At 34.3% G+C, this 24,201-nt stretch overlaps 2 protein-coding genes across 5 annotated transcripts; both read right to left on the bottom strand.

Moving 5' to 3' along the window:
* Positions 1-73: 73 nt before the first annotated feature.
* Positions 74-7,624, bottom strand: LOC104099581 (uncharacterized). 4 transcript variants are annotated; one of them, XR_001969936.3, is made up of 4 exons: positions 5,172-7,624; positions 3,946-4,000; positions 1,844-1,902; positions 74-375 (listed from the first exon to the last, which is right to left on the bottom strand). XR_001969936.3 is itself a non-coding variant. In XM_018771907.3 (2 exons), the coding sequence occupies exon 1, from the start codon at positions 7,160-7,162 to the stop codon at positions 5,186-5,188; it is 1,977 nt and encodes a 658-aa protein (XP_018627423.1). In that variant the 5' UTR covers positions 7,163-7,624; the 3' UTR covers positions 2,742-4,000; positions 5,172-5,185. The 4 variants fall into 4 exon arrangements, 1 of the variants encoding a protein (XP_018627423.1); XR_004507863.2 differs by having other exon boundaries at positions 74-1,902; XR_001969937.3 differs by lacking the exon at positions 3,946-4,000.
* A 4,909-nt stretch (positions 7,625-12,533) lies between these two features.
* On the bottom strand, positions 12,534-15,142 carry LOC104099580 (LOB domain-containing protein 19-like). The gene is made up of 2 exons (XM_009606619.4): positions 14,029-15,142; positions 12,534-12,881 (listed from the first exon to the last, which is right to left on the bottom strand). The coding sequence occupies exons 1-2, from the start codon at positions 14,299-14,301 to the stop codon at positions 12,669-12,671; spliced, it is 486 nt and encodes a 161-aa protein (XP_009604914.1). The 5' UTR covers positions 14,302-15,142; the 3' UTR covers positions 12,534-12,668.
* Between the last annotated feature and the right edge of the window lie 9,059 nt (positions 15,143-24,201).

Here is a 24,201-nt window from a genome sequence, read left to right as displayed (position 1 = left end):
ATTCTTCCTTTAATAGCATACATAAGAAACAACGTAAATTTGAAAGTGGGCAATAGAAGAATGCACAAAATAATCAGAAGTAAACGTTTGTGCTTTGCACCACAGCGAAATAACTATAACCAATCATGAGTGACAGCAATTACAAAGTCAAAAACTCAAGCAACCTTTACTTACATATGAATTGAACTACCAAATCTACACTACCCAGGTGCATCAACCGACAGCATTTGTAACAGAACGTCCTCAAAATGATCGTGTTTGACACTTCAATCCAGCAATTTCTGTGAGACAGACCTCAAAATGGTTCGCCAATGTCGACTGCTTCTGCTTTTTCTCCAAACAAAGACAGTCTTCTAAAACTGCAATACCAGGCACCTGTAAACATGCATAGAAAGAGAACTTGCTCATTCTCATCCCCTCAAGGTCCCAAGTTGAGTAGGAGGCATCAACATTGCTGCTCTCATCACCAACATTGAAGACCATGTGACCTTTGACAGAGCTAAAGTGGAATAAAGTTGAGATGGCTTCGACAATTAGTTGGAATTCCACTACACTTCTTCACATGGATTAATTGACTGGGTTTTTAGTACCTCAATGTAACCTAAGGTCCCACCAATCTGAGGGAACCAGGGGGCAAAAGAAAAAAGGAGGGGGGTGGGGGGGGAGGACACAACTTTCAGGCCGGGGCCCAGAATGCAGGCAAAACATTTCACAGGTTCAAAAGATGCAAGCTCAGATACACAAGTTGTAACAACTGGGGGTAAATCTACCAATGAAATTTTATTTCCATGAAAAGCATATAAAACTTAATGGGTTAGAAAGACAGCAGTCCAAATGCCACATTAAGTTGAGTTTTGAGTTAGCCAGACCAAACATGAGAATGGTGAATTTAAGAACATCACATAAAAAACAGACAATAGCATGTTGATAAGTTCCTATAGCTTACTTGTTTTTGACACAACATAACCAATTCCTCGTAAAGCTTGGATTCTAGAATTCACATCCCATATGAAACACATAAAACAGAAAAAAGAAGCATCCAACTGCAATTACAGTTGTTTAATTTTTCATACACGTGCTGAAATAACTGAAAATTAAATCTTACAAAATAGTTGAGGTACTTTGGGGGTTTAAAGATTCAGTAAGAATGGCACCTTTCTGGGCTTTCCATGGGAGAACTGGACCAAGTCACATAATCAGAAGGAATTGGTCAAAGGGAAATTTTTCCATCCCAAAGACATTTAAAGAATCAATCCCATGCTTCTGATTTTGCCAGTCCTAAGAGTAAAATTTTATCCTTCCATTTTACTATGTGAAATGAAAATAAAAGAGAGCATGGGGTTATAAAATTTTCTCCACTTGACCTGCAAACTTTCTTTCAAAACGAAACGAGAAAGCAAAATGCAGAAACTTAACAAATGGATTTGAAGCATCACAGCAGAACACTTTATCAAAATGTACAAAGGAAAGCCAAGCAGTTCACTCAAAATATAAACTGGAATTATTTTCTGCAGAATCTGCCTTCTTTCAAATGCAGAAGAAGACAAAAAAGGATAAGGTACTATGCACCCAAAATCCAGAAGACAATGAAAGCATTGTTATCGTTCTTTGGGAAAAGAAAACCGTCCTCTGCACTTCACTAATGAACATCCGCAAACAACAGCATAAGAAACATCGGTTGAATTACAAAGATCATTCTCCAATGTGTAATTCTCACCCCCAAAAAACAAAGGAAGCAAATAAAAGCAAACGTAAAAGAGGAACAAGCAGCAGTATGTTAAATGAGAACATAAAGAGCATTATCTGCATATAATTAACATAATGAAACTTAAAATTTACTCACCAAAAGCTTCACGCCACCCAAGCAACATGTCAAAAGCTTGTATTCTTCAAAATAGCAGCCTGCCAACATTGTGCAATCGACGTTCTTGCAGTCAGTTTGTGCCGGCTTCCATATGGGAGGTAGCCATATAACTCATTGAACATCTTATACTTTCCTCAAAATAACCCAGAACCAGAAAAACTAGCTTGTCCAATTTCCAAGATCCATAATGGGCTATTTATTCTAGGCTTAGGATAACAAAACCAACTCAACTAGACACATAAATTCTTTTTATAAATAAAGTAGATTTTTAGACACATGGAAAACCTAACAGGACGAGCCATAACTTGAAGGAAAAAAAAACACAAGCAGGGAGAAACATTTTTTTTTTTGAGAAAGCAGGGAGAAAGATTTATTTTGATTCTAGTTTCATGAGTTAACTGTTAAACTTGTCAACCAAATCACAAGTACTTATAAGAGTTACAGAAGATACAAATACTTGTTGATGAAGGGCATTGAGATCCAAAGAAGCTCCAATAGGTTAATGATTAATAAGCCCTTCCTTATGTTTTTGCCAAGAGGACAAATGTACGTGCATCTTAACTTTAGCCTTCGTTAGGTATGTCATATGTGGATATGTGGAGCAGGATCAATAAAATTACTGATAAGTGGGGAAACGCCTCACAGGTAACAAGGTCTGCTAAAGGGAAAATAACAATCAAGAAGTGAATTTTATCCCTAAAGCAGCAGGAGCATACATCAGCTTTCTTTAGACATACAGATACATTGTTCTACGACCAAACAGTAGCTATTCTGACAATTCAAATAGAAAAAGAAAAAGGAAAGTAATGTAATGAGAGATAAACTTCCATAAGCTGTTTGTACGCAAGGGAGCTGTCAAAACACATCCAAAGGAATCTTAAATGAACTTCAATTGCCTTTTACCCATTATTTTCATTCTCAGATACTACAGACAAGTAAAAGAAAAAAAGAAACCATTACAGATATATGTGAGGACAACAATTATAGTTGAACTGAAACTAACAGACAATGACAAGTTCCTGTGAGATTTCTATTCCTCAATTACATGTCCACATCAAGATAATCGTCACGAACTAGTTCTTCAACAATAAACCTTCACACTTTTTCCAATGTTTGCTGCTAGCTTAAGAGGTTCTCTCCTCATGACTGCTTTCAGAACTCAAAGCTAAACATAGCAACTTATGCTCAATAGTATGAACAAATTGATTGTATTTTTCTTAAGCAAATACAATTTTAATAGGAAGATCTGTTGTTTTCATTTTCAAACAAAAGCAAATCTGAACTAACTCAAGGGAGATGACTGGAAAGGTTTTTTATTACAAGCAGCCAACAAAATTCTCTCTAGCACCAATGGAAAAAGAACCTCAATGACACCATCACAACTCATTATAGTTATTTGACAAATCATATATTCACAGATTGATACAATTCATAGATTTGATCATTAGTATTATTAAAGGCTTAATAGAAAATCCAAAAATGTGCGTAAAATTTAAAGATTGACAGCATTTAATTTTGCCAAAACTTTCCTAGAAAAATCCTGGTGATTTTAGTACACAGTCAAAACAGGTCGCTTCATTGATAACAATTGAATTCAAATTAGTAGACACAATTCTAAATATTCTGTACTTAGGTTGAGATTTATCTTTCAAAAAATAAAGAGTTCAAACTTAAATTGGATTAATTTTATTGATTCTCAAAATATCAACGAGGTTGCATATACCTGTTATTATTGTGTCATAACACATAAGTAAGATATATGGGATCAGGATATGCAACCATTTGAATTAAATGAGCATTACACAGTCTCATCTTCTCCAAATTTTCCTTGTTTCTGAAAATAGGACATAGATTTTAGAGCCAACAGGTCAAACTAGACATTGTCCAAAACGAACCAAAATAAGCTAGATTGATCTCCTTGTCTTCTTTTTTCTTTTCCCGCATCAAGATAAGTTGATTAGCTTGTTGAGTTACTAAGGATATCTATCTACATGATAATTTTCAAACCACTGAATAGAATCATTTCATGTATCTCTGTTCAATCTCACTCAGAAGCCATAGAAATAAGCCATCATTCGTACATCAACAATAGTTAAGAGTTCCAAATTGCCACCTCCAACTAGAAGCTTTTGCCACCTTCATCAAAAAGGAAAAAAACAAGTAAATAAAAACTAGAACTTTTTGCCACATTCTCAAAACAATTTTGTCAATGTCCGAGCTCTAGTTGTGGAAGGAGGAAAAGATAAGAAGGAATCAGCAACAACTGATTTTACTATGGGACGGCACAGGATGTTCCGTTATGATTCTCTAGGTTTGAAGCATAGATCTTTGAGGCAATTCCAACTTATGGTCTTCAGTCTTCTGAGCTTTTTCTTCAAATACTACCTACCAATTGCTTATGGAAACACATAAATATTTGTAACTTGTGAATGCATTCTTTAATACACACGAGAAGATTTTTCCAAAGAGATCATTTCAATCCCAAATAAATACAGCTAACAGAAACAGATTTAGCCAATCTTGCTTGTTATTTGAAAATTCAAATACCGTCCTTATTCTTTACTTAACCATCAATAGTTTGCAAGGAAATCAAACGTTCTATACCTTTTTTTAGGATAAGCATGTCAGTTAGGGAATAAATAGTCTACTTTCGGTTTTAGCACGACTGAAGGCCAAATGTGACTTTCGGTTCAATGAGTTATACGGAGAATGAACAAAGAAGGTAATGCTTCTTGAAGCCAAAAGCTATTGTGGAACAAGCTTCCTGTGATCTACAGTATTGATTAGATATTACTCTTTTCGGATTTAAGTGATACTCTTTCCTTTTCGGAACCCAAAATTTGTTTAACACCATTCTGCAATGCTACAGATACATGCGCAATGGTTTAGTAGTATGTTTTTATATAACTCTAGTTTTTCTATAATAAACTGCATATAGAAATAGTTTTACAATAATTACAATGACAAAAAGGCAGCACAATTCAGTAATTATCTGCTATATGCATCTCAGCAATAAAATCAATAGAGCAGCAGTATATACTATAAATGCAAGATAATAAAGGAAACCACTAACTCAAATATGAAAAACGAAGTTGAAGTTTTGAAAATTTATGACAAGTCAAATAACTATCTAATGTATGTGCAAAGAAGCCCACAGGCTGTACTTTACAGAATTACAACAGCAAAGACAACAAAGAGGTTGCCAGATGTTTCAACCTTTTGTTTACACAAATATACAACCCACTTCTAACATTATAGTATGAAAAATGGAACAGAAAAGACTCAGAATTAAGTTAGAGTGGGTCACCAGCTGTAAGATCTCTAAACAATCTCCCCAGGCTTGAATCCGCTGTCGCCACAGTCTGTGCCGGAGTCCAGTTCACAGGGCGAATCAAACCATTTAGGGTTCTCTGGATAGAAGTTCTCTACAACGAAACCTACATCTGTATCTATACTCTCATCATGCCTTAAGGGCTTGGTCAGTTTAGAATTCCCACACTCAAGAATGCGCTTCTGATCAAACTCATTGCATTCCACTGGTTTCTCTGATTTACAAGACTCACCCAGTAGATCCTTCTCGTTCCTACAACCTGACCTTATCTGATCCCAAGATGCAACCTCCCCAAGTGTCCTCCCGAAGCTGTCTTCATCTTCCTCGATGAGCTCTGCATCCTTGCCATCCTCATAAATGCGATGATGATGATGATGAGCGCCCCAATCTGCCAAATCATTTTCCCCAACCAAGAGATCATCCGATATCGGCTTATCTGAGAGCAATCCAACTGACTTGGATCCATATTCTCTCACATTCCTAAGCTTATTCACAAAATCAAACAGTTCACGCGACACAGAGCACAATAACTCATGAGGAACTTTCCCGATCTGGCCCTCAAGTAGCCCAATCTCATTCCTTGCTTCCTGCATTTGCTGCAAAATCGAATGTTGCAGATCCCCACCATCCTTCCCAAGGAACCCAAAGTCTTCATTTTCTGCTTCATCACCCATCCCATACACTGTTTCCTGATCCATCAAGAACCCTCCTTTATGCCCAACAACTCGATGCATTATCCTTGCATTCCCATCCAAAGGGCCAGGTTCATGCCCCGAGTGCACCGCATACAACTTAAAGACTGCTGTCCCTTCCTCCTGATAGACAAATGTCTTATCCTTCTCATTATAATTCGATATTGGAACTATCGCCCTGATACGAAACCCACACCCACACCGTTTTGACGCGTAAGGCTCCCTCTTTAAAATCCTCGATTTCTTCGAGGATGCAGGCTCTCCTGCTCGATGACACGCGTAATCTTTAACCTCAGCCATAAATGGCTTATACCTTATATATTTCTGTCTAATACACAACACCACTTTATACTTGGCAGCTAATTGCTGTAATCTAACGGGCACTTCCTTTGCTGGTACATCGAATGATTCAGTATACTCGAACCTACGCCTCTTAGTACGTGGCGCAGACTCAGAGCACACGGGACACACCTCAACACAGACCCTAATATAACTCTCAGGTATGCCATAAAATTTAGCACCTACAGTCCAAACCTGCTTGATTTTTTCTATAGTTTCTTTGAGACCTAAGTGTTTTAAATCAGCGTCACGGTGAAAGCTCGTGACTATATCATGCCATTGATCAACATGGGAAACAAATTGACTCGAATTATTCTTGAAACACAGTAATTCATTACCATTCACGGGGTCGATACTCACAACGAGCTTGTCCTGTATCCGCTTCCAGGCCGTGAGATACGCTGTGTCCTCATTCCGGTCCTTCCACACCACGCGCCAGCTCTGGAGCACCGACGCCGGCGTGACAGATCGAATTTCCTCCGGCGTGGCGACGCGACCCTCAAGGAGGCAGCGTATCATCAGCGCATGGGATTCCTTGTTGAATGTGTAGAATTGAGATGAAATGTGGGGTTCCGGGTTTATATACGCCGCCGCCGATGCACCAGCCGTATGCCGGTGGCGTTTCTCCGCCTTATTTTTATCGCCGGACTTTCCCAAACCCAAATTAGGGTTAGGGTTAGGGTTTGCAGAAACGATGCCGTTTTGCTGGTCCAAATGAGGTAGCGACGACTGAATTAGCTGATGTTGATCGGGGTCGGAGGAACTATGGCTGGCAGCATCGTCATCTTCGTCGCGGAAAAAACCGATATCAGAAAAGAACGGTTCTTCATCGTCCTGGTGAAGAATTGACGGCTGTGATTGATCCAAGATTTGGTGATGTTGCGGGTCCAAGTGATGGTGGAATAGATCTTCTGCTTCAACTTTACTAGGATTCATGGTTGTCGGAAGAAGAAACAGTGCTAAAAGTGTTTGGTCTCTCTCTCTCTCTCGGAGAAATCGAAGGTTCTCTCTAAGTGGGTCAGTTGGGTTTCTGACACAAACTTTCCTCACATTCTTGATTTCTCCATCACTGTTTGCTTCTGTTCAGAATACGATCAGTGGTGGTTGCGGGGAAAGACAAAAATCACATAGAGAGAGAGAGGAAAGTGACTGACTTATGTGGAACTTCAACCCTTTTGACTCATGTCAAACATGCAACTACCTTTGTTGTTTGTGAGTTCGTGAGTTTTGAATTGTTTCTAATGTTTTGCGCCTCTTTGCCCCGTTTTATATGTGTTTGTATTTCCTTCAATTTCATACTGTTTATCTTCTTGTTTCAATCCGTGGTTTTCCTGTCTCGAATGATGAATTTGTAAAGGGAGTTTTTGTGATCTTTGTTCCGCCTTGCATATTGATGAGACAAAAATATGTTTGATGGATCTTTTTTAATTTTTCCTTTGACATGGATTCCGTTGGTTATGAGCTAGTTAAGTATTTACTTTCTGCCTAACTTTGCGAGACTAGTCTAGTAGAATTTTTGTTGTGAAGGGTAATGTGTTTCTTACTGCTCTTTTATTTCTCATAGTGTCAGTCTATTTATTTCTCATAGTGTCAGTCTATTTACTGCTATCACTTTTGCTTTGCATCTATCTTCTTGTTTTTATTTTGTTGTTACTTTTCTTATGATTTATGGGATGATACTAATTTTTTTTATCTTTTTATCTTTTTATCTTTTTGTATTCTTGAGCCGAGAATCTTTCGGAAACTGCTTCTCTACTCCCTCAGGGTAGGGGTAAGGTTTGCGTACACAATATTCTCCCAGATCCCACTAGTAAAATTTTACTGGATCGTTGTTGTTGTTGACATGGATTATTTTAGGAACGATTTCTTTACCGTTTAAAATATTACACACACAAAAAAAAATATTTAATTCTTTTGAGCGACTTAGAATGTTATGTAAAAATAATTAAGAGTATTCAGGATTGAAAAATCATATCTTATCTTCAAATTGTTATGTATAAAGGATATATTATCAGTTCTCTTGGATGGCGAAAATCTTATGTAAAAACGATCAAGGAGTATTTTGAATGAGAATGATTTCTTTATCGTTTAAAATATTACCTACAGAAAAATAGATAATTAATTTTTTTGAGCGGCTGAGAATATTATGTTAAAAGAATAGATTGTTAATTCTCTTGTATTGCGGAAGTCTTATGTAAAAATGATCAAGGAGTATTCTGAATGAGAAAGATTTTTTTTATCGTTTACGATATTGCGTATAAAACGATAGTCACTTTTAAGAAGAATCAATGAGTATACCATAGAAAAAATGGAAGTATGAGAAAGGAAAGGCCACGCGATCAATAAATATGTCACGTCATAAGACAAAAGTCACACGGAGAGCTTAAAGCTATGTGTATTTTTAATTTTCTAGTATTCATGACTTGGCCTAGTCACAAAAAGTCACTAAATGATTTTTTTTTTTAGTGAAAATATCATTTACGCTTGCCTAGGTATCACAAAATTTTAATAGGAGGAACAAAAATGAGACATGGTAACAGTGGATATAAATATTATTTTTATGATATTTAGGCAAAATTAAAAAGAATTAAAAGTATTCAGGATAAAAAAAATAGTTTCTTATCTTAAAATTGTTATGTATGAAGGATAAATTATCAGCTATCTTGGACGGCGAGAGCCTTATGTAAAAATGATCAAGGAGTATTTTGAATGAGAATTTTACCGTTTAAGCTATTGCGTATAAAATAATAAATTTCTTGGTGGTCGAGACTGTTATTCAAAGAAGAATTAAGAAGTATACGAGAGATGAAGTGGAAGTAGGAGAAATGAAAGTGTCGATCAATTACCATGTCACACGCGAGAGCTTAAAGATATGTACATTTTTAATTTTCTGTTATTCATGACTTGACCTAGTCACATAAAGTCACTAAATAATTTTATAATGAAAAGATCATTTAACTTTGCCTAAATATCACAAATATTTAATAGGAGGGGAAAAAAATAAGACATGGTAATAGTGAATATAAATATTATTTTTATGATACTTAGGTAAAATTAAGTGACTTTGTGTTATAAAAATATAGATTAGTAATTTCAGTGTAATAAATTAAAAGTTAAGTGAAAATAATGAAATTAACGCGAATAATTTTCTTATTAGGAGCTACTTTCATTAATAGCAAACTATTAAAAACATAATATAAAAGTTTAGCATTAATTAATGATTAACAAATATGGCAGTAAAATATTTATACATATAGCAGATTTCATTCAATTCAAATCGGCAAGAATGAAGCTGCTTAAAAAGGCATTCCTAGTATTTAATATCTTTCCATATTTTTTCTCTTCGATCCATAACATGCTTTATGTTTTTGTTGGAAACCAATCCATTCCATAACAGATTTTTTTTTTTCCATACATTAGGGGTGTCAATGGTTCGGTTCAGCCGGTTATTTTATAAAATTTATACCATACTAATTTTTTGGTTATTTAATAATGTATAACCAAAATTAGACTTTTCGAAATCGTCCCAATCATGTCGGTTTCTCTTCGGTATCGGTATGGTTCGGCTAATTTTTGATATTTTTTTAAATATCATGTAAAATTCACTAGTATAAGTAGAATGCAATAACATATATACTTTAATAGGACTTAGCAAAACTGTCTAGATATTTTTACTTTTTAAATAACGATGAATAGTGAAAATATGAAAGATGGCTAAAGTATAGATCCATCAACTATTCTACAGCAGCGTAAAGGAAACTAAGTAAAGACAAAAAAAAATATAAATCATACGAGTGGAAAGATATTAACCAAGTTGGGACTAAAGAATAAAATCTATAGAAGATTAAATATTCAAAAAGATAAATCTAAATCATACGGAATGAAGCATATCCAATACATTGTAGTTTGCTACTCATAATCGTCATAATACTTTGTGTATTGCTAGTGAACATGCTGAAAATAATTTAGTGTCAGTAGAAATAGCATAATAGTTTTGAGAATTGGGATTTTGAGTTTAGTTATTTGTTGACTTGTAACCTCTTTCATAATTCCAAGGCCAAAGAAAAAATTTAATAATTTATTATTTTTAAACTTAATATATAAATATATTTTTCATATATAAATTTTTTCGGTACGGTTCGGTATTTTTTCGATTTATTTTCATAAAATAAAAAATCTACCCTAATTATCGGTACAGTTATATATTTATATAAAAACCTATAGTTTTATTTAAAGAAACCTAAATATCGGTTCGGTACAGTTCGGTCGGTTTAGTCGGTTTTTAAATATCCATTGACACCCCTACCATACATGGACCTTTTTATATAATGTAATGTAGCGAAATTATACATCTTTATATTTTGAAGAAATAAAATACATATATTTCATTAAAAAAATATAATGTGTATATATATATATATATATATTATAAATCATGTCTTTTTAGGAAAATTCATGTATATGTGCATATGTTGTTTATACACTTCTTTATATTTAAATATATACCATCAATCCATTCCATAACGGATTTTTTTCTTTTTATACATGGACCTTTTTATTCAACTTAATCCTAGAAAAAATATATATCTGTATATTATATAGAAATAAAATACATATATTTTGTAGAATAAAAATATAATGTATGTTTGTGGTATATTATAAATCATGTATTTTTTAGGAAAAACCATGTATATATGCATATGTTATTTATACATTTATTTATATTTAAATATATATTATTAATATATCATTTATATTTTGCACTAATATAACGTGCATATTTGTAGAAATTATCCATATATAAACAATATACGTGACATATTTTTTTTCCTTCTATATTGATGGAATATATGTGGTATAAATATATATAAAAATATATATATGACATATTGATGGAATATTTATATTGTAAACTATCACAATATAATATACTTGAAATATATTAAAGGTATATTTTTTGTTAAACTAAAATTGTACAGAAAAAAGTTAAAAACTCAAAAAAAAAAAAAAAAACTAAAATTCTCATTTCGGAGAGGGAATTATTTTTGAGATGTTCTTCTTTCAGAATCTTTGATATATTTGGGTATGTGTTATTTATGGAAGAAAAAAAAATTATCGAAGAGTGAGGGAAAAAGAAATGTAGTAAAAAGTATATTAATGTAGAGGGATCCTTAGTTAATGGAGTTATCAACGTGAAAGTGCTAAAAATAATTTTTTTTAAAAAGTATCCTTTTTGGAATAAACAAAGCCTACTATCATTTATGAGAATAGTTTTTAAAAAGGGAGCAAGCATGTTAAAATCTCAAGTGAAGGCAACTTACTTGGCCCTTGAAATTCTGCTCTATTTCTTCTTGAAGAATTAACCCAAATAGCCGTCCACCCAATAACTTAAACTAAAAATAGCGGTTGAGGTATAATATATGCATAATTTATGCATTGTATGTGTATAATTAATTTATAATCTATGTATATGATAGAAAAAGTAAATAATTAATATGACCGACTATTTGTGTAAAGATCCCTTACTTCTTCTTGAATCACGAGTACCCACCTAACCATAGGAAAATGTTTGAGAAATTTACATTGTATAACAGCTCCCAAAAATAATAGCCACAAAATATAAATAATATATATTATAATATACATATTCTATATATAATTAGTGTATATTTTATATATTGGCTTGCGATTGTAATTATTTTTGGTCAGCTAGCCAAATGTGTTAAAAGCCCAAAATGTTTTTCCATTCAGCTGGATTAATTTTGATAAATGCCACGCCCAACTCCTAAGATTGAATAATTTCGGGACAAGTGCACAGATAGTCATTCTTCAGGACAATCAATGACAGTTTTGTCAATATTTAGGACATATAATTAGGACAATCAAGGACAGTTGCTATAATTCAGGACAATATAACTTAATTAGTCAATATTACATATATAACTTAATTAGTCAATATTTATTTTCTCCTAAAATTTTAAATTAAAAATCGTAACTTCAGGACAATCAAGGACAGTTTTGTCCCGAAAAAATTAAAATTCAAGATGCACCGACTAATTTTTAAATAGCAACCTTTTAGAGTGGCTACCTGGTGTCATCTCTACAATAATTTCCTCCAAGTCCATGAGTCAATTATTAGGAAATTTGCAAGCCCAATTAGTAGCCAAATAATCCCCTTTTCGGTTCTCTTATTCTCATAACCTTTTATTTCAATAAAATATATGGTGAAACTAATGCAGGTTGACATTACAAGGAAATGAAAATAAGGCGAAGTTGAAATTGGGGGACAAGCTGAAACGGCCTAACAAGAATCAAACAAGCACAATTAGCATTGATTAGAGAAGAACATAAAAAGATTACATATAAACAAAAGAGTCGAAATCTTAAAAACTAAGTTAAGTATCTTTGTCATGGCTATTGAAGACCCGAACCTAACTCAAGATTAGTGTCTAGAGTCGAAATCTCTAGCTACAGAATGGAGGTCACAGTTGTCCAGTTGTTGATCCAACACATGATGCAAAACTGTTGTATCGAACAAAGGATCCATAGACACCGATAATATGTTAGAATAACTTGCTGCCACTTCTGTAGAAGCAGATTGCAGGGTAGAAAGACGGGCTTGAACATAAGCTAACTCTGCTTGCAATGTCACAACCTACACGTATTATATGAAAACCAAACAATTAGATTTTTCAGTGGTTCAGAATAGATGTGATCTATCAATTGTATATTTACATTTTGTTTTTTTAAATATTACTATTTGTATATGTATGGAGAACTTGCAATAGCATGGTGTAAAAAAATGTGTACGCTGTCAGTGTGTGCAAAAATTAAACTCATACAAATATATATGTACACCTATTCGCATCTGAATTGAATATTATGCCAAATCAAGACTTCCGCTCAGTGCTTTTAACAATATTTTGTAGACCTCCACGAAAGACAAAAAATCGGAGAAAGCAGGTAAGTCAAATTATTGATGTATTTAATATTTCTCGAGCTGCTAAAGTTGATTAAGGTTACTTGTTAGCCCCGGCAAGCAAAAAGACACAATACAAAGTCCACATCAATCAACTACTATTACATTATTCCAATTTATATTTCCTGTGAGTAATAGAAGAAGTCAGCATAAACCCAATAAAGGGGCACTCTCACACAAATTTTGCATCATTTCAGAAATGTTAGCTTAAAATAAATAGGGGGTCTTCACTAATAATCAGCTCATATATACAAACAGCCAGCTAAAAAACATTAACTAGTGGAGTACCATAGTTGATCTAAAAAATTTATGAGTTTTTTTGCACAGGACCATCTTTCTTTTACTAACCAAAGGAAAAAAAAATTGAGTTTAAAGAAAAACAGAAGGTCTATACAGGGAAAAACTCTATATCCATTATCCACTTCCATTTTCCAACACTTCAATTGTCTACTCCGTGCTTCTTAAGTTTTCAACTCCGCGTGTAAACACACCTTTATTAACTTCAGCATTTCTAATTTAGTCGGTTCTCACCCCAAAAAAAAAAAAAAAAAAACAATTTCTCTTTTATTTGGTCAAGTTCGCGAAAAATACAAGTAGAACTAGCAAGAAAAGAGGAACCTAAGAAAAAGTCACAGCATAAAACATGTCTTATTAGATAAAGTCTCACAAGTGGAGTCTGGTATGATAGTGTGTAAGAGGCCATTTCCATTAGACAATAGACTAGAAAAAAGCAATATCAATAACAAGGATCACAAAGATAGTAACAACAAACTAAGAAAAACATTGTCTTATTTTTCAGTTACTTAAAAAAAAAAGCAAGCACCTGTTGTTGAAGAGTGAAGATGTGAGCAACAGAGCCATAAACAGGGTCTCTAACTCTAGCAAGAGCCTCATAGCAGAGTGTAATAACAGTTTCGAGACGCTTGTTTGCCGGAATGCTAAGCAATAACTTGGAGGCATTGCTAGCTCCAAACACCTTGTGTACAGCAGCAAAGTGAGCAAAACCTTGTTCTGTGTCAAAATAAGGTGCAAATATGCAACCCTTTACGCACTTCCTTCTAAGATATTTGCATGCACCACACGGCCCACTGCTCATAATTTTGAACTTTAGTTTCCGTTTCTGTTTCTGCAAAGAGTTTTTCAATTTTGTGGGGTATGGGGAATGAAGAAGAGAAGGCAGAGAAAGAGCTAAAGATTTGGAGTGTGTGAGATATGTAGGTATTTATTCAATTATAGAAGGTAGGTAGGTAGGACTACTTGTCGCGGTTTATTACTACATACAAAGTAGTTCTACTTTAATTCACTCCTATTAGATAAGAAAATGTTGAAGCTTTTGGTGGTGGGTCACTTGATAGACAGCTATGCTACTTCCTCGAACAGTATTATATTTTCTAATTAAATCATATTTATATGGACTTCAAAACACTTTAGAAATGTTTAAATAATACCACTAATAATATAATGTTGTATATGATGAGAATTAGTTTACTTTTAAGTACACTCGAACTTGTTGGAGACATTAATTTTAGATTACACCATAAGTATAATTAGTATTTCTTGAATTATAAAAGGGTGTTAGGATTTAAAAGAGTGTTTTAAATAGAGGAAAGGACGGTTTTCTGGTGTAAACTTTGAAGCCAAGGCAAATGAGAGGAGCAAAAGGGGGGAGAAAAGAGCTGCAGCTTGCGTCAAGCAATCATATAAATGTTGGAGTGGATACTGGATAGTAATAGCTCCATTTTTAATTGCTCACCTAGGAAAACAGTATATAAGAGATTAGAAATCCAACATTTAGTTTACGAGTTTGAATTTCATTAATTATGGTCACTATGTTTGATTGACATTTTTCTATTTACCGCAATATAATTTATGCTACTTAGTTCGTTTAATTGGTATCATTTTTTATTCTCTTGACAAATTTTTTGAAGGGAAACCTTAGAGGTTATCAACGATAAAGTTGTCTTCGTGTAATCTATTGGTCACGAGTTTGAGCTATGGAATTAGTCACTGATGTTTGTATTAGGGTAGACTGCCTACATTGCACCTGACTGACCTCTTCTATTGACAAATTTTTTATAATAAAAATAGAAAAAGATCCAAATATACCTTTTATGTCTTATATTTGCTCTCCGTTCACTATTCGGCCCATAACAACTCCTATATTGTTATCTTTCATCTCAAATATTCATTTTTACATTCTCATTATTTTGTCATTGACATGACTTTGTTATGCGGCTATTTGCACAAGAAGACTTTTGATATGTTATCCATATTTATCTTTATGTCAAAAAATCTTCTTTTTTTAAAATATAATTTGTACCCATTCAAATTATATCAAACAAATTAGGACTAAACTAGAAACAGCTTATAAAAATATGAATTTAACTTACATACATTAATAATACTATAAAAAATTATACTATCATTGCATTTTTATTGAGTGTACCAAATAGCCATCCTTTTGGAGGTTATTAATATATGTTAGTATAAAAGATTAATGATGGTAAAAAATCTCCAATTTCAATGGATTACGGACCTGTTTTTCTATAGATTTTTTTTTTCGGTATTCTTTTTTAAAAACGTATTTGACCATGAAAATTTATAAGTTTTTGGAGATTTTTCGAAAGCGAGTTTTTCGAAAACCAAAAGTTTTTTGGAAAAAAGTTTTTCTCACCCACGAAACTGCATTATTTTTTCAAGTGAAATGTATGTCCAAATATAATTTCAAATCTCAAATATCATTTTTCAACTTAACTCCAAATACTAATTGTTTTAAAAAATACCAATGTTTTTGTCCAAGTGGGCGTTTGGGCATAAGAATTGTAAAAAAAATTTAAAAAATAAAAATGGTATTTGAAAATTAGAGTTGTGTTTGGACATGAATATAATTTTGGGTTATTTTTGAAGTTTTGTGAGTGATCTGAGTGAAAATTTTGAATATCAGCTTTTGTATTTTTTTCAAATTCGAAAAATTTCAAAATTCATCTTTAAGTAAAAATTGAAATTTTGATGGAAAGTGAAAAAACTTGTTATGGCCAAACGGGCTCCAAATGCCTACTATGTTGTTGAGTCCGGAACCAAAATGTGGTTCTTTTGGACTCAAACGACCGAAATATGTGAAAAAATATAGTGAGCAAAATATGTATAACGCCCTTTTAAAAGGCGCTATACCTTAACGGTCGTTTACCCGTTAAGGTATAGCGCCCTTTAAAAGGGCGTTATACTTGAATTTGAAAAGACGGGCAAGTATAACGCCGTTTACTAAGGCGCTATACATATTTTGTGGGCCCACAAATAATTCTTTTGGGCTTAACTGACATAACAATAATTTAACTGGGTATAGCACCCTTATTTAAGGCGCTATACCTAAAATAAATTGTACACCAGACTGGTTTTTTATCCTATTTAAGGAGGTTAAGAATTTTTTAAAAATCCATTCATAAATATTCTCAAGTCTTCTGAAATATTTCTTCGTTAAGTTATTTTGTATTTTGTCATAATGTCTGAAGAACGAAAAGTAAAGGTTTCATTATATTTGGAGGGGGGGTGAGGGGTGAGGTTGTAGTGGCGAATAACTCAGTAACCTATAGTTTATCTCCACAGTGTCATGTTAAGTTGCCACTTACAATGGAGTACGATAAATTGGTATCGTTGTTATGTAAAAAAATGAGAGTGAGCAAACATTCGGTGAACCTTAAAGTAACCGGAAGATATCCGTATTCTGTCACTCCGCAAGGGGTTGCTTGTTATGCTGAGTTTAACATCGAGGACGATGAAACTCTGAGATATTTTTTGAGGACTCCGGATGAATACCGAAAATTTCTTGTAATAAAAATATTGAAAATGTACGTCAAGGCTGAAGACGTTCGCAATAATGAGGTTGCGCAAAGCAGGGATATCCCTCAGTCATCGGGTGGTTATTTTGGAGCAGTTTTAGCCGAACAGGTTCCGACTGAAAGAGTTTGGCCTGATCTAAACTTATCTCCACGAGCGAATGAGGAGCGAGGAAATAATTTTTCTCCTAGTTTACATAATCCACAAGACGAGTGGTAAACTTCAATTTTCTTTTGTATTACGATGTTTATTTTTGTTGTATTAACACTCATATATTCCACAGGGGGTACCGGCCAGATATAAATTTTACAAGTTATGAACCAACGCCCGGTTGGAATATGCCTAGTTCTGGTGTGTTGGATCATAGTAGTCCATCCGGGAGTCATCACCAACAGGATAATGTCCATCATGGGATGTCAACACATTACGATTTGTAAGTGAAATGATATAGCTATATGTAAAGTATTTATCAATTTGAGTAACTCATTATTTTGTTGGTTGTGCAGTGAAAACGAGCCTCCTGAAGGTCCCGTCCTTACTCAATTGCCCGAAGACGACATATTTAATCGGGATCTAGCAGATGCACAAAGCTAGGAAGAGAATAATGATTATGACAACAATGTCGATGAGTCTGGAGATGACACACCCTTCCCTGATGAGGAGGAGGAAGAGAATGATGGACCTGATTTGAAGATGGAGCATGCTCTACCCCCCGTTAGACCAAGAGTGTACGAGTCCCACGTGCCGTTTTATTTAGGGGAGACTCTCTACCTTGATCATTTGCCAAGTATGCCGGATGTGGATGCCCTCACAAGGGATATTGACAAAATTTGAAAAGCAATGTGGGATGAATATAGAGCAACAGTACTGTCAAAGGACATGTTTTTTACTGATAAAACGCGCCTAACCAGGGCGGTGCTAATGTACAACGTAAAAGAGTGTCGTAAGATTACGGTACGCGAGTCATCTCCAGATGTATACAAGGTAGTCTGCCGTAGATGATTTACGGGTTGTAATTGGATACTCCGTGCGAGGAAGTAGAAAATAAATATGTGGGTTGTGGGTAAATACATTGACACTCACAATTGTGAAATGGACACATTTAGTGGGAATTATTTTAACTTGAATGCTGACTTGATTTCTCTTGTCTTGATTCCACACATTGAAACGTCCATAAGGTACAAGATCAAAGAGTGTATAACATCCATCCACCAGGAATATGAGCGCACCATTACCAAAAGAAAGGCATTTCTCGGGCGCAAATGTGCGTTTGAAATTGTTTATGATAATTGGGATAAGTCCTTTGCATCTCTACCGAGGTACATGGCTGCATTGCAATACTTTAACCCCAGGATTGTTGTTGAATGGAAGCTTGAGCGGAATCCGGGAATACCAGAACATATATTCAAATATGTGTTCTGGCATTTAAACCAGCAATTGATGATTTTCTGCATTGTCGGCCGGTAATATCCATAGACGACACTCATGTCTATGGAAAGTATGATATTAAACTGTTGATCGCCGCTGCAGTAGATGCTAATAGAAGTATATTTCCCTTAGCTTTTGCTATTTGTGCCAATGAAAGCCAGGAGACGTGGACATTATTTTTGAACCACTTGAAAGAGCACGTTATCAAACAACGTTTAGGTATTTGTTTAATATCTGATCGGTATGGTGGTATTTTAAGTTTTGAACAGAATTTACGTGCATGACAGGAACCGTATGCCTGCCACCGTTGCTGTGTGAGGCACCTGAAGGCCAATTTCTAGAAGGCATATCCCAACAAGGATTTACATGATTTAATGTGGATGACTGCAACAGATCACCAAGAGTGTAAATTGAGGAGGCACATGGAATCTATCAGGCAGGAAGACGAGGGAGCCTATCGTTGGTTGATGTGATATGAGCTTGACAAATGGACTTTGCATGCGGATGGTGGCAGAAGATGGGGAATTCTAGCTATAAATGTGTCAGAGTCTTTCAACGGGTTATTGAAGTCTGTATGAGGATTGCCTGTCACTGCCATGGTGCAGATGTCATTCAAGTAGATGTCAGAGAGGTTTGTTCAAAGGGCTAGAAATGCATCGTCATTGATGGAAATGGGTGTTGAATTTATGCCAATACCAATGAAAAGATTTGAGAAATACAGGAAGCGAGCACATTGGCATTTATTTTTGCAGTATTGCAACGAGCGAAATATTTTTGAAGTTCGCACCACTATCCATCACAACCAGATGAATAATACACACACCGTAAATGAAGCCAAAAGGTTATGCTCTTGTGGGAAATGGTTCATCTACCATATGTCGTGCTCACATGCCATCAAGTGCTTTCAACATACAGGTTTAGGGGCAACCAACTACTTTGATAAAGAATATAGTATTGCTGCATACTTAAAACACCAATAGTGGGCAGTTACAGCCAGTGGGTGCTGAGCATTATTGACCGCCGGAACCATTTAAAATGGTGTGTAACAAGGACTATGTACGTCAACGACAGGTGCAAAAAAGAACGCGTATACATAACCAAATGGATGTTGGTGATACCGTTTATGCACGCAAATATGGCATGTGCTCGCAAATAGGACACGACCATCATAAATGTCCTTCAGCTGGTTTGGGTGGCGGTGGTAATCCAGCTCCTGGTGGAAGTTCATCTAATGTGCCCAACTATCAAGGATACACGTAGTGTTTTGTTTCCGTAATGTGGTTGTAATAAGTGTATGTACTTGTTTATCTTGCAGAATGTATGAAATAAAATTATGTTTCCATTGATGTTAAATCTTATTGATATTTAACATTAATACTTCAGTACAACAATCTAACATAAACCCCATTTAAAAAAATAATAATTGTCTTATCGACCTGAAAAAGCTGTTCGCCTGCAAAATTTATCTTCTGAAAAAGCTGTATTTTACCCGAAAGAATCTTTAACACGCGAAGCATAGCGCAATGAATTACTACATTATGTATGTTGTCTTGTCGAACTGAAAAGCTGCTCGCCTGCAAAAGCTATCTTCTGGAAAAGTTGTTTTGTTCCTAAAAAATTTTTTAACACGCGAAACATAGCGCGATGAATTATTACGTTATGTGGGTTGTCTTGCCTATAAATTACTAGTGCATTTTAGTTATTATCTGCGCTTAACAAAAATAAATAGCAAAACTTTCCATAAAATTTTTTATTTTTCTTGCATTAACAAATGTCTGGACGCAATGACCAACCAAGGTGCTATTTGTGGCAAACGTGCGATTTTGAAGGCATGTTGGTCCGACAGTAATATTGGGCACAGATACTGGATGTGTCAACAATTGTTTGGATGCAATGACGGAAATCATTGTATGTTTGAGGAATGATATGATGAACCCATTAACCAGAAATATTACAAATCATGTTTGCAGTATGTTTGGAATATGAATGGTGAATACCAATGCCAGATCTCTGAAATGCAACGAGAAATTGCGGCAATGCATGAGAAACTAAAAGAGGCGGAAGAAGAAAAAAATAAAATGAAAGAGAAATTTAAGTGGTTGGAGCAGAGAATAATAGGCGGTAGTGACTAAACAAACACATGTATGTGTTGAGTGTAGTATTTTATTTTTATATTTTTTGTGTCATGTATTTTCATTAGTTGTAGTGAATTTAAATTATGTTAAGTTGCTATGTTTGTGTACCGGTGAATATGAAGCTCCGGTGTATCATCTGTGATGTCAGTGTACAATGCCTCCAAATGCTGCCGGACGGGCGTTAACTGTAGATGACTGGCCCCAACCAGTGCAGTCTCATCCGATGGCTGGAAACTGGTGAGCCGCTGCAACATTTTCATGTAGTGCAAATCCGTATACTCTCTGATGGCATTCGGCAAAGCAACATGGTGTCCATCAACGGGCAGCCCATACAGGACCTCCACGTCCTGAAGCGTGATAGTGGCCTCGCCAATGGGCAAATGGAATGTGTGCATCTTCGGTCGCCACCGCTCTATCAGGGCCGTGATCAATGACCAATCCAACTGCAGCCGGCCGATCTTCACAATCCTATAAAAGCCCGTTTCCTGGAGGCGTCTGACTATACGGGGATGGAGAGGGCGGTCCCCGAGAAAGCCTCACATATCGTCTACTCTCCTGGCACGGAACGTCTGGGCCAGTAACTGTCCCTCCCATATGTGCGACGACCTATGATCGCCCTGTAACAACATTAGCTCCAGACGGACAGGTCCGGGATGCAAAGGCGGAACCTCCATGTCGTCTACTGTAAATTAAACAATATTAATTATATTATTTTACTTTAATATGTTAGTTCTATTATTTTATATATTTGTTTGTAAATTAAATAATTAATTTTTATAATTATACAAGATTTAATTATTAAATATTCACATATGGGTTCCGGGTTCGATATTTAAGGTCTAGTAGCACCAAGATATCCTAAATTCTTGTGTTCATGATGAGAAAATTATCTTGATTTATCACTCAACATGTCTTTTATTTTAATTGTTAGTTTAATATTGTATATATTAGTTTTATTAATTTATATGTTAGTTTTGTTATTTTACATGTTAGTTTTATTATTTTATATGTTTGTTTGCAAATTAAATAAATAATTTTCATAATTATACAAAATTTAATTATTAAATATTTACATATGGGTTCCAAGATCGATATTTGAGGCCCAGTAGCACCAAGATATCCTGGATTCTTGTGTTCATGATAAGAAAATTATCTCGATTTATCACTCAACAGGTCTATTATTTTAAATGTTAGTTTATTATTTATATGTTTGTTTAATATTGTATATATTAGTTTTATTAATTTATATGTTGGTTTTATTATTTGACATGTTAGTTTTATTATTTTATATGTTTGTTTGTAAATTAAATAATTAATTTTTATAATTATATAATATTTAATTATTAAATATTTACATATGGATTCCGGGCTCGATATTTGAGGTCCGGTAGCACCAAGATATCCTGAATTCTTATGTTCATAATGAGAAAATTATCTCGATTTATCACTCAATATGTCTGTTATTTTAAATGTTAGTTTATTATTTATATGTTAGTTTAATATTGTATATGTTAGTTTTATTAATTTATATGTTAGTTTTATTATTTTATATGTTAGTTTTATTATTATATATTTTTGTTTATGACTCACTTATTTTGACTATAATAAAATTAAATAATTATTTTTCATAATTATACAAGATTTAATTATTAAATATTCACATATGGGTTCCGGGCTCGATATTTGAGGCCCAGTACCACTAAGGTATCTTGAAAATATTGTTGTTTTCTCATGTTATTTTCTTACGATTGTTGAATAGAATTGGACAGAGTTTGTGTTTGAACTATCAGCTTTTTTGTCGTATTTTTGGACTAATTTCAATAACTACAAGGATACTACACTAAAGAGCACTACACTTTACTACGCTAAAAGGACACTACATTACAAATACAAGCACTATATTAGGCCACAAGATACCACTAGAGAGAGCTAAAGTAACAAATTATCTATTTTACTAGTCTTTAAGCAAATAAATAATCTAAATCGGATAAAAATAATAAATAAATTTAATCACAAAACATTCACGAAAATACATATACCACAGTAAAAAGTAACTAATTAATATTTTTTAAACAACTAATAATAATTTTTTTATTTTTACTAATTTTTTTAGCACACTAATATCATAGTCCGGATAAAAATAACAAATTAGTTAAATCGCAAAACAATCACAAAACAACATAGAACACATTAAAAACAACTAATATGCATTTTTTAAGTCGGAATACATCGATTTAAGGTTTTTGAAAAGTTGAAGATTTGGTGATTTGGAGCCGAAACGAGCAACTCACAACGAGATAACGCGTTAGCTAGGATGTGGGATCGAGAATCTTTACTTTTTGTGGGACGGGTGGGCTCCACTCAAACTTTTTTGGTCATTAATTGGGGGGGGGGGGGGGCACTCGAGTTTTTTAAGTTTTAATGGGGGGAGGGGGAGGGGGAGGGGAGGGGGAGAGTTCTGGTTTGGTGGGGAAGGGAAGAGAACGGTTTATTATGTAGGTATAACGCCGTTTATTGTAGCGCCTTAATAAACGACGATATACTTGCTCGTCTTTTCAAATTCAAGTATAACGCCCTTTTAAAGGGCGCTATATCTTAACGGGCAAACGGCCATTAAGGTATAGCGCTATTTAAAATGGCGTTATACATATTTTGATCACTATATTTTTTTTTCACATATTTCGATCGTTTGAGTCCAAAAGAACCACATTTGATTCCGGACTCCTATGTTGTTCACCAAAATCTTATCGAATCAAGTCAATCCGCCGTTTCATAGCCACTGCAAACGTAGCGACTCCCAACTCACGAGGTACAGACATCCCATCCAATTGTCCCTTACTCAATACTTCTTCCCCCTCTTTGCCGAACACTTCCTTATTTTCTCTTGTCATTTCAATCACAAATCACACTCAGTCCTCACCAGTACTACTACAGTTGAGAAGAAACAAGAATGGAATGAAAAGAAAATGAGGAGTGTGTCGAGTTCATGCACGCAACAGTGTTAAGTAGGACTTCTGCCAATGACTTGTGAGATTTAATTTGTTGCTTTTTATTTTCACTGATTCAAAATTGAATGTGCTTGATAGAAAATATGTATCTTGGTTCAAATAACTAAATTTACATAAATAATAATTAATTTTAACTAATAATAATATTTTTATACGGAGTTCTTAAAGAAGCACAAATATATCTGGTCGGACAGTAGCAGTGGCATACAATAAATGTTCTAGAAATTAAAAGTAATAATGTAGCATTCAATAATAATGAATAAACAATAAATGACATTTAAGTAATTAGCTAGAAGGAATGATTCACCCAAGAAATGATTGAATAAGTGGATGTTCTTTCTGACAATGATAAATGATAGACAGTCCCTTGAATATTTGAGTTATTCTCGGATTTAGAGAAGAATATTAGTGAAAAATATGATGTTTGTATCTTAGCAAGTGGGATCCGATTCTCTTTCTCAAGTCAAAGTGTGTTTTTTTACAAATGAATATCACATTTCTCCCATCATTTTCTCTTTTTCTATATATAGGGAACCTGTTCTTAAGAAAATCTAATAGTACGAGTGCAGAAAATATCCACTAGAATATTAT

This window comes from Nicotiana tomentosiformis, chromosome 1, assembly GCF_000390325.3.
Source record: "Nicotiana tomentosiformis chromosome 1, ASM39032v3, whole genome shotgun sequence".
Lineage (NCBI taxonomy): Eukaryota > Viridiplantae > Streptophyta > Magnoliopsida > Solanales > Solanaceae > Nicotiana > Nicotiana tomentosiformis.
Note: the sequence above shows the minus strand (reverse complement) of the source record. Positions and strands in the feature narration are given on the sequence as shown.